General features: G+C 53.3%; 1 protein-coding gene across 1 annotated transcript in view; it reads right to left on the bottom strand.

Moving 5' to 3' along the window:
- CACNG2 (calcium channel, voltage-dependent, gamma subunit 2) overlaps positions 1-10398 on the bottom strand; it is a 100231-nt gene extending 89833 nt beyond the window's left edge. Inside the window, exon 1 of the mRNA XM_004675691.1 lies at positions 10119-10398. Coding sequence (XP_004675748.1) covers positions 10119-10329 — 211 coding nt within the window. The 5' untranslated portion in view covers positions 10330-10398. The remainder of the gene's footprint in view (positions 1-10118) is intronic.
- Positions 10399-10997: the final 599 nt, after the last annotated feature.

Here is a 10997-nt window from a genome sequence, read left to right as displayed (position 1 = left end):
GGGGGTGGGGGGTGCCCAGTCGGGGCGGGCTGTAAGGCAGCAGAGGTGTTGGGGCGCTTAGTGATTTCTGCAGACAGGGGGAACGTGGTTGCAAATGGGTGCTCAAGCTGCTGCTAGGGGAGAGGGAATGTATGTGGTCACCCCATCTCCCTCCATGAACTGTGGGGGACTCCACGTGCAAGGAGAGTGAGTGCTTTCATAGCTGTGAGAAACCGGCGGCCCTTCACTTTCCCTTGCTCTGCTCTGAGGAAGGCGCACATCCTCACTTAAGATCCCAACTTTTGAAGACTTCATTACACTTGGAGAACAAAGAGCAATTCCTGCTCCACCTCCCCAAAGAAATGCATTCATAATTTTGGGGGTCAGGGGAAAGTGTGCATAGGTGTTGGGTTGGAACCCCAGCCCTGCCACTTGCTGTGTGACCTTGCACAAGTTACTTAGCTTCTCTGAGTCTTTGAAGATGGGGCTGGTGGATACCATGCACATAGCTTCAGAGCTGTGAAGATGACAGATGCACTAACGTCTAGAAAGCATCCAGGGCAGCACTTATCACGAAGGACACATTCGCTGAATGATTAACTGCCGTTATATTATTATTATTATTGCTGCAGTTATTCTTGGTGTTAAACAGATGCAGAATTGTTGTTTTCAGGATCACCTGCTTTGCAAAATACATTGGGGGGACGTTGGGAAAGGGAGTTCTCAACCCCAGGGAAAATTCAAGAAGTATAAAAGTGGGGCATGGGCAGAGACCCAGGTGGGGGGAGGGGGGGTGGGCCAGAAAAACTTGGGTGGCTCTTGATGCAGAGGAAGTGGAAAGGAGACCAGTGGGCAAGCGTGGGCTAGAGAAAGGCCGAGGCTCAGGGCAGGTGAGGGGGAGGCCCCTGAAGGCGAGGTCAGGGAGGGGCAGGCCCAAGGGTGTTTACCAGGAGCTTGGTGGATGGTGCACCGCAAACAAGGTGCTGATTCCCATACAACGAGGCCACAGCAGCTGTGCACCTGGGATCGCATGCCTGAGCCGTGGCGTTCTTGTTAGCAGCTGGAAGCCTACCCAAGGTCAGGGAAGTTCAGGGAAGAGTGAATAAACAGAGTCAATAAGGAAGAGGGTGGCGGTTCCCGAGGCCAGGCCAGCCCGGCTGCTAAGTCAGTACCTGAGGCCTGGCGGTAAGTGACAAGGACGGGCTGGCCGGGGGGCAGGCTGGCAGCAGCTTGCCAGCTTCTGGAGCCCTGTGCAAAGCTCTGGCCCAGGAGACACCCCAGAGGGCCTCCAGGTTACAGGGTGCAAGGGAAATAGCTGCCCGTTCTCAAATGTGTGGCGCCCAAGCCTGGCAGGAAAGACCGCACAAGAGGGTGCTCGGGTTTGTTTAAAAGCCTCACCTGCTAAGTAGGGGGCTGCTGGGGGGGGCTCCTGCCCCGGGACAGACAGGGCCCCAGTCCTCATGGGGCTTACAGTTCGACAGGGGTTCACAGAGTGTAAAGAAGTTGCTTGAAAACCACAATGTCAAGAAGGAAGTAAACCCGGGTAACGGGTGAAGGGCTACAGCACAGAGGGAGGGCGCCCCGCACGGAGACGTCCGCACTGACACTTCCTGCTTCCTTGTCAGCCCAGGGCCGGGCACACAGGCTGCTCTCGCTAAAGACTGGTTAGCCGCAAGGCAGGAAGGGGGCCTGACGTCTCCCGCAGTGCTGATGCTCTCTCCCCGCCCCACTCTTTTACTGACCACACGCTCCGTGCCAGTCACCTGCTACTGCAACAACCAGGTGGGCCTCACCCCGTCCAAAGAACCATACCTGTTCCCTCTGACCCGTGGCAGCCAGGCATTTCCAAAATGGCCCTGGCTCTCTGGGCCTCTCTTTGCTTCCACATGGAAACAACTACGGTTCTGGAAGACGTTTCTATCCCTTTGGGGTCCGCCTCGCTGCCTCCCAGTCTGGATCACCCCTCGCTTCCATTGTCCAGCCACGCCGGACACAGGCATGGACTCCTGGTATTTCTGCCCACACCAGTCCTTCTGCCTGAACTTCCCACGCCCATGTGTCCTTCAGAACCCAGGCTTCCCAGCGCCCCCTCCTCCCCGAACCCCCTATTTTTCTGGCATGTGCCACCATCACTGCTCACTGGTGGGTCTTCTCTGGGCAGAGCTGGGGACCTTTGACTCGGTCCTGGCCGCTCACACGCTACATGGCTGCGTGCTCACTGCTCAGCTGTTCAACAGAGATCAACAGTCACTCTCTCCCTTGTCAAGAAAGATGCTGGTAACATCACATTCTTCTCCCCTGCTGCTTCTGAGCCAGGGGCTGGGCGCCAGCTGCACACTGGCAGAATCCCTTGGGTGCCCCGAGCACCCTGCATGCATTTCTTCCTGCTGCAAAGGTAGCTTATCATCTTCCTTCACTCTAAGGCACGTATTTTAAGTTTCAATTTTTCTGAAATTAGAGTATTTTGTGATTGATGGATGTGCACATTTAATTTGCTTTCCACTCCTCTGAAAGCTGTTTAAGTAGATAGTTCATTTTATAATTGATGGTGTCTCAGAATTGAGGAAAGACGGACCTGAAGAACAAACCACTTAGCTAACTTTTATCTACCCAGGAGGCAGCACTGGGGTGCCGGGAGGCCACAGTAGCTCCCCCAAAGTTCCCCAGGGGTTAACAAACACTTCTTGGCATTGGGGAACACAGTTAACATCGCTCTACTTTCATTCCAGTTTTCTAAAAGTGTGGTGGTTAGAACCGAGCTTCATTCAAATTCCAGCTCAAATCCTCAGTGATCTTAACCGCCTGTAAACCATACCAGATCACTGAATCTGGGGGTAGGGGGTGGTAGGAGAGGCAGCAAGGGGTGATGGTAAATGTCTTGGGTGAAGGAAGTTGTCTTGAAAGATGCCTGCTGCTGAGGCGCCTGCTGGCACTCACTGGCATGCCCTTGGTGCAGCGAGGGGCCCTGGCATCTACCATCAATACCTCCACCGCGTGTCGTTTGAATTTTGTTGACTGGAGTTGAACCCATCTCTGTCCCTGCGCCGCAGTAGAAAGCGCTGAGGGCAAAGAGATCGCCACACTCAGACCTGGTGGGAGCTGGAGGAGCATGGTGGAGGAGTGGGGAGGAGGAGGCTCTGAACCCCCAATCTCAGGGCTAGCCGGCATCACCTCTTTTAAGTAGCTGTGCAAATGCAGCTCAGAGATTGGCTCAACTGGCTCAAGGTCACCGTGTAAAAGCAGGTACTGGAAGTCAAAGAGCAGAGCTCTGAAACAAGACTGTGGAGTCCCCGCCCCGCACGGCTGGGTCCTAACTGCTTGCGGGTCTTCCTCCCACACCCTCCCAGGCCAGCCAGGGTCGCCCCCTCACCCCGGTCTATTCGGTCTATTCCCGCCGCAGCCATCTCAGCCCCAGCCGACCCGGCTGCCCCAGAGCCCGATGGCTCCCGCCTGGAGGGCTCCTTCTTCCTCCCTTCACCCGGTGAACCCTGCTCATGTCCTGATAACCACTCCCCTCTCACCTCTCAGAGGAACCTCGGACCAGACATAATCCCAATAGTAGAAACACACCATCCTGTGGGACTCCCCTTGAAAGTACTTATCACAGCTGCCAGTTACACACACGCGAGCAGGCGTGCGCGCATGCGCAGGGCCCTTCTCCCCCAGTGGGCTCAGGGGACCTGAGGCCAGAGACTCCGAAGAAGCTACTTTGCACTGTGCTGCCAACCCCAGCCCAGCACCTGGTACCTGGCTCATCAAAGATTGAACACATTCTTATTTGGTTATGAACCAATAAAATACAAAAGTGAAGGAACTGTCTAGTCTGTGGCTAAAAACTAACCTGGAAACTAAAGTACTATGTCACTTGAATATGGGTTTTTGACCCAAATAGTTATTTACGGAGAAAAGGAGTTGTTGAATTTTAAACAAAAAAAAATCTCTTGCATTAGAGTCTGGAGATATAGTTTCTCCTCCAACCCAGCCTGTAAGCAAAACCCCTGGGAGCTCCCCCAGGACCCCTGTGCAGCCACTGCGGCGATGTGCAGGGAGGGGGCAGGGTCTGTGAGAGGCCTTCACCCCCAGCACCCCAGCACCCTCATCACCCCAGTATCCCAGCACCCCTTCACTTCATCACCCCAGTACTCCATCACCCCAGCACCCAGAATCCCATCACTCCATCACCCCAGTACCCCCTCACTCCATCACCCCAGTACCCAGTACCCCAGCACCCCCATCACTCTGTCACCCAGCACCCCCATCATTCTATCACCCCAGCACCCAGCACCCCCAGCACCCCATCACTCCATCACCCCAGCACCCATCACTCCATGACCCCAGCACCCAGCACCTTCTCAGGCATCTGTTTCTCTGTAAACACAGTCTTCGAAGACTATCTGCCTTTTTACTGTCCCTTGTGTGGAACTTTCCCCCAGCGCTTCTCTCTCGCCCTCCGCCCCACTCCCTTCTGTGTTCATTATTTGCTGGAACGTCAAAACATGCTGCTTTTACGTGGATGGAGCTGGAAGGGTTTGCACCCAGTGAAACAAGCCAGAAGGTAAGAAGAATACTGGACGGTTTCCTTTACTGGAATGTAGAGGACCCAGATAAGGGACCAGGGAAACAATAATAACAGTGGAAAACTCAACAAAAAAAGAAAAACTAAACAGGCAACTACACACCAGGACACTCAGCAGGGGTCGGGGGAGGGGGCACCGAGGGCAGGACTGCTGGGTCATGGGCACTCTGAGGCGGGCACTCGGTGGGCCACACCTGCGAGGGGCAAGCAGGAAACCATGCGGTGAATCTATAAAAACAAATAAATAATGAGAAAGAAAAGCAAATAACCGCCAGACCCAACTATTCTCCTAAAAGAACACCCTGCCCCCACCAAAAACCCCAACAAACATGTTGCTTCTGCCGGCACAGCAGACTGCACAAAGCCCCCAGAAGAGACCTTTGCCAGGACCAAGGACCCAAGGGCCCTGCGCGGCCCGGCTGGGCAGGCGGTGGCCGCGGCTCTTCTCCAGACCTTGCCCCGGCACGGCCGCTGTGCCTGCAGCCGAGGACCCGCCGGCCAACTCCCTAGCCTGCCCAGGGCCCGTGAGACGGCCACAACGCTTCCTTTTCATAGGAAGGGAAACTGAGGCTGCAGCAGCTCAACTGGCCCAGTGGCAACAGCCCGTAGGCGGAGGGGCTACCAGCCGGTGGGCCGCCGGCCTCGCTGGCCACACGGAGCTCCCCAGAAAACCCCGCAGCTCTGTCTCCCGAACAGTGCGTGTGCACAGGTCCACGAGTGTGTCGTTTACCCCAGGACTGCTCTGAAAGGAACCGGCAAACCCCAAGAGGCCCGCAGCGGGTCTGGCCCGTGGGGCCGCATTCCCTCAGCTTCAGGGGACGCGACGGGCAGGGGAAAACTGTCCCCCTGAAGGGCAGGGCCAGGGAATCCGGGAGTCAGGTGGGTGGGAGCTCTGGCTTCTGCCGTGCTCAGGCTGGGCCCACCCTGGAGGAAGCCCGGGGCACACAGAGGGGGCCTGGTGCCAGCGGAGGGTCTGTGTGCCAGACTGCAGGCTTGCATGGTGGACACAGAGGCCTGAGCGTGGCTTCTGCTCTGCCCGCGGTCCGCAGTGTGCGGAGTCCCACCTGTGCCTCATCCTGCACGCTCCAGAGGGAGCTGGGGGCCGGGAAGGGGGTGTGGACAGTCTGGGGAGCTGGTGAAGGAGCTGGGGGCCCCGGGCTCTCGCTCAGGCAGGCCTTGGGGTCGCCTCCGAGGAGGAGATGTGGGCCTCTGCTCTATGGAAGAGCGCTGAGCGGAACCCCAGGCTGTGGGAAAGTTCTGAGAATTGGGTGGGAGGAGAAGAGCAGAGGGTGTGGGGAGCGGAGGAGGGTGGTGCCTGCTCCTGCTTTCTGTGGACCAGAGTGTCTTGATTCTGGCGGCCAGAAGAGCACACTTGGACACCTTTGAAAGCAGCCAGGGAACACACATCCACTGCTTCTTTCCCCCTCCCCACAGAGGCTGAGTGCACTGGTAATTTTTCCTGAGCCAATTACGAACTGTGCAACCCCGGTGACTGACTCCTTCTGGATTCTCTTATTTTATCATAATGAATTCATGACTCATTCTTCTTCTTCTAAAAAAGTAGTTCCAGGAAGGACAAACACATCAACCTGACTTCCGCCCACCCTTCTCTTTCTTTTGCTTCATTTTTGCGTGTCTGTAAGAACTTTGCATGACTTCCACTGAATCGACCCACTGGTAATGCACCTACTGTGTGCAAAATAGCTAGAGAGAGCCGACTTCTCTCGGGAATCATGGAACCGCAGACACACCGTGTAGCGATCTGTGAGTAACTTCCACACACAGTTCATCCACCCTTCAAGGAAAGAGTGGGAAAGTTTCAGGGCTTTGCTAAGAGAAAAGCGATCTTTTCCTTCTACAGAACCAGAGGCCTGTGGCTAAGCAGTATGGAACGCTAACTACCTCACAAGTGGAGCAAAGTCTGTGCATTTATGAAGTTGGAAAAGACAGTTGAGCAGATCAAGACTCTTCTGGCCCAAAGACAGCCAGGAGGTGGGAGGGAGGGCAGAGCCGCAGAGAGCAAACCGCGTGTGGGGGAGAAGACGGGCGAAGCCATCCCGGAAGAAGACTCAGGATTCACTGGAGGGACTTGAGCCGCTGGACAGACCGGCCGGTTTCTGCTCTCAACACATGAAGGGATGAGAGAGGGAGAGAAACCAGGGCCCGCGGTGGCTCAGGACTGACCAGGGAGTACTGTAGGCCGTGCTCCTGCTCTGTGGGGCTGGATGTCCTCCTGGGGAGACTGGAGCCCGGACCGGGGGACAGGGGGCAGCCCCAGGAGAAAATCAACACAAAGAGTGAAATTCTTGCTGCCCCTGGAGACGATTTCTTTTGTGACAGCTGAACTTGCCCTAGGCAGCCGCTGCTGCACGGCCCAGGGACACGGCTCCTGGAACAAGCTGTCCTGGGGTCCTGAGAGAACCGATTCATCTCTCCACTTGGAGGTTCTCAGTACAGCTTTCCTGAAAAGTTCAAGAACTTTCATCACTCGCCACCTGCCTAAATCCACATGCAGGCCACCCGCAGCCCCTCTATTCCACTGTGGGCTCACGGGGCTCCTCTAGGTTTCGGGTTCACGCACACACAGGGTGGGGGTATGGGGGCAGAAAGACCATGGCTTCCTGGAGCTTCCTATTTCCTACCCCTAACAGGTGGCCTCATCTCTTCTCAGACTCCAGCAAATGAGTGAATTTCAAAAGCAGCAATAGAGGCAAGGAAATAGATGTGTTTTTCTTGTTAAAAAGTGAACCAGAAAAAAGAAAATCATCTCAGGAGGCAGAGAGTCCTAGTTTTCAAGCTAGAGAAGCAGAGAGATCAGAAGCAGGCTGGGTTGTTTTTCATCTGGAGGCAACAGTGGCATTTGGGAGAGGAGACCTGAAGTCCGTTCACAACTTCTTGGGTACAGGAATGAAACACAATCAAGAGGTGTTGGGGGGAATCATTTTTTGAAAGCCCAGCTTCACAAAATCTCCAAATCCTGACACCTTGATTTCTTAAAGGCCGACCCGGTTTTAAATGTTCAAAGGAACCAGCACACAGACGCCCCACAAGGCCTTCGATGCCAACCTTCCGGAATAAGCTCACTGACAGTCTGGAAATCAGCACAATCTTTGACAAAAAGTGGCTTAAAATCTTCAAGCCACTTCCTAAGTGGCCACGGCCCACTTCCTCTGGGGGTTCTGGACCTGCGAAACTCCATGTAGACCGAGGTTTTGGAAACGGAAGACCGGGTGGAAGGGGACCGCTCGCTCCCAACCTTCCTGCCTGGGCCTTGGCTACAAGTGGGAAGGGAGGCTTGTGGGAGGGGCCCGCCTGCCCCACCGCCTGGGACTCGAGGCCCCACTGCCTGGGGAGAGGCGCCAGACTGCTGGCTTCTGTGTGCACCACCCAGTTCTAACCCTTCTAGGCATGATGGGTGTGGAGACGTGGGGTGCAACTTGAAGAGAAAGTTAAGGGGGGTGGGCGGTACATTTGGGGACGTGGACACCAAACAGATGGAGTTATAATCCAAACATGCGAGTAATCCGAGGCTCCCGCTCACCCTCTTGCCTTGTGGGAGTTCCAAAATGTTTGGAAGATCACAGAATTAACACTTGCAGATAAAACCTGATTTGAAAGCATGTTTATACCAACTCACCCATGGCTGGGTCTGTTTCTCCTAAAACAATGTCTTCTCTTTAATCTCTGCTGATCTCCACCCATCTAACTAAAATCCAAGGAAGGCGAATTGCACCTGCGATCGTTTCTCTCAAACAACCTTCCTTCACTTTGCTGCTCTTCTCTTTTGGAATAAAAGTCTGCCATAAATGTTTCATTAAATGGAAGTCTTTCCACTGTGAATGACTAGCCGCCTGAAAGGCTCTTCATTTTTTTTCTGAGGGGTGTGCGCGTGTGTTTAAAATAGTCCCTATTAATTTTCCTCTTGGTTCTCTGGCTGGGGAAGAGCATATAGTATTCAGCAGTGCGCTCCTCTGCAGACCGTTTGCAGGCAGCGGCTCGGGTTGAGAAAGGGCTCCAAATGCAGTATGCGTCAAACAGACCATCGTTCAATGAAGTCACTTAGCTATTCAAAACATGTTCAGCCGTCACTCAACCGTTTGCACCGAGAATGTGGGGAGGGGGCAGAGAACTGGTGCCCCTCCCCAGACATCACCATTTCCCAGAGTGGCTTTTGCACAGTTTGGGTTAGACCCTGGGACCACATCAGTTTCTCCCTCTCCTGTCTGCTTCCCTCTCTCCCCCCCGTCTCCTGGCTTCGACTCCCTGCATCACCATCCCATGTTGAGCTTAAAAAACAGTCCTGCAGTGCCTGCTTCCCAACGCTGCCTCAAACAGCCCCCAGTACTGGTTCACCTCAGAAGCAAAACACCCGAGCCTCCTCTCCACACAGAAACATGCATCTCTCCGTGCATGTCTTTCTGGGTGACCATCACTTGTACACACAGACATCTAGAGCCATTCAAAGACGCTCCCTCGATTTGCGTCTCTTGCTAACTGCAGGTTGTATGACCTGCAGGAGTTTTTCCCCCTGTGCTTATTAATGCATCTTAGAAGCACATGCCTTTAGCTGTACCCTTCTCTCCCATTTTTATACCGCGGGACCTCCTCGCTTGCAGCACATACAGAGCACACATGTCCCAGTAACCCTGCAAGATCAAGGCAAACAGCTACACCCCCGCCCCACTGCTCCCCCACTCCATGGTCCCCCTCAACCTCCCCATGCCCTCTCCTCCCTCCCAGCCTCCCTGCACAATGTCTGATCTCCAGCTGGCTGCAATGCTGACTCTACTCCTCCTGGATAACAGACATGTTACTCTGCGTGGAAGTGAATTGGTTCTCAGCCTAACCTGCGAGTGAACTGCTGTTTATTAGAACTTGGGCTTGTTTCCTGTGAGAGACGTATGTATTTATAGACTTTGCAAACGTTAAAACACACATAGACACACGCAGCCAGTCACCTCGAACGGTATGTGCGGCTCACAGACATTATGAAATGCTCTTGAAGTCAGCTTGAGATCCTGGAATAATTAGGATTAACCGAATATGGATTCTTAGAAACAACAGATTTTTCTTATAAGAGATTTGCAGACGATGCTGTGTCTGGGACTTTTGGGGAGTCAAGGGAGGAGGAGGAAAAGGAAAAGCATTTTTGAATTCTTCATTACGAAGAAGAGCAGTGTTGAGAGAGGCAATTATTTTTTTCCCCTCATAGATGGCAATGCTACACCAAATGGCAAATCCTAATGATTCCGAAGCTGGCAGAGCACCCTGGACTTTTAAGGACAATCTCTTGTTGTTTTCATCATAGCATGGATTATTCAAATGAAGAGGCTTGGGGATGGGGGGGGGGTGGTGGTGGTGGTAGAGGCTTGAGAGTTGAGTATGGTTTTGGCTTATTGATTTTCTTTCTTCTGAAACTAACCCAAGCAACCTTGATCTGTGGTGGAAGGAGTGAAGTAAGAAAATGGTGGAATGTAAAGGGGACTTATTTGGAGGAGGGTGGGGAGGGGGAGTGAAATGGGAGGGGGAGGGGGAGAGGGGGAGGAGATGGGAGATCAAATACCTTCTAGGCAGCAGGTTCTCCATAATCCAGAATGGGTCATAACTTCCTCGTTCTTTTTGCTGGTTTCATTCTCACTGACACTTTTGGTCTTGCAAACCCCTCTGGAGTACAGCCAATAGTCGGTTCCCACAGCTATGGTCATCAGACTGAAGGCAGCGAAAGCACCAACGGTGGTTAAAAGCATTTGAACACCTCGATCAAACAGCCCCATAATTCTTCATTATATAAACACCCAACCGACTTCTGGTTCTCGGGAGAGTGTGTGTGAAGGTGCAAGTACTAAAGCCAAAAAATAAAAATAATTCCACTACTAATATAATGGATATATGTGTGAATAGAGAATATGGAGAGATATAAAAAAAGGGAGGTAAGAAAGCTCACGTAAAGAGTGTAAATTATAAAGATCACACGGGAAGAGAGGCTTGCCTTTTGAGATCAGAAACTGTTCCAGTTGCAGTGATTTTTTTTTAAAAAAGGAAAAAATAAAAAGACACCCCCCACCCCCCCCAAGTGAGATGTCTTAATCTCTTTTCCTAAAATTCTGGTCTCCAGTTTCCATATGTGATAGCTAATTTGGAGATGGCTTCCACAGTGAACCAGGGAACAGCCGCATTCTCAACACAATCTCTCATGGTCGGGACCTAGACAGTTAGAGATTGTAAAAGCCGAGATGCAACCTTCCGTCTTCGTTCTGGGCTCTGCGGCCTGCGCCATGAAAATCCTTTGCTTCGCCAGTTCTCTTCCTTGGAGGGTCTCGGGAGCTTTCGTTTCAGACCAGACTTCCCAGTATTTTGTAAGCCCTTGATCTCAGCTGAACAGGTGCGGGGGTCTCGCCTTCCATGGTTTTGCCCCGGCAGCGGCGGCAGCGGCGGCGGCGGC

The sequence above is a fragment of the Condylura cristata genome, unplaced genomic scaffold, assembly GCF_000260355.1.
Source record: "Condylura cristata isolate star-nosed mole 26May11 unplaced genomic scaffold, ConCri1.0 scaffold00004, whole genome shotgun sequence".
Lineage (NCBI taxonomy): Eukaryota > Metazoa > Chordata > Mammalia > Eulipotyphla > Talpidae > Condylura > Condylura cristata.
The sequence above is the reverse complement of the archived record's forward strand: the minus strand, read 5'-3'. Positions and strand labels throughout refer to the sequence as shown.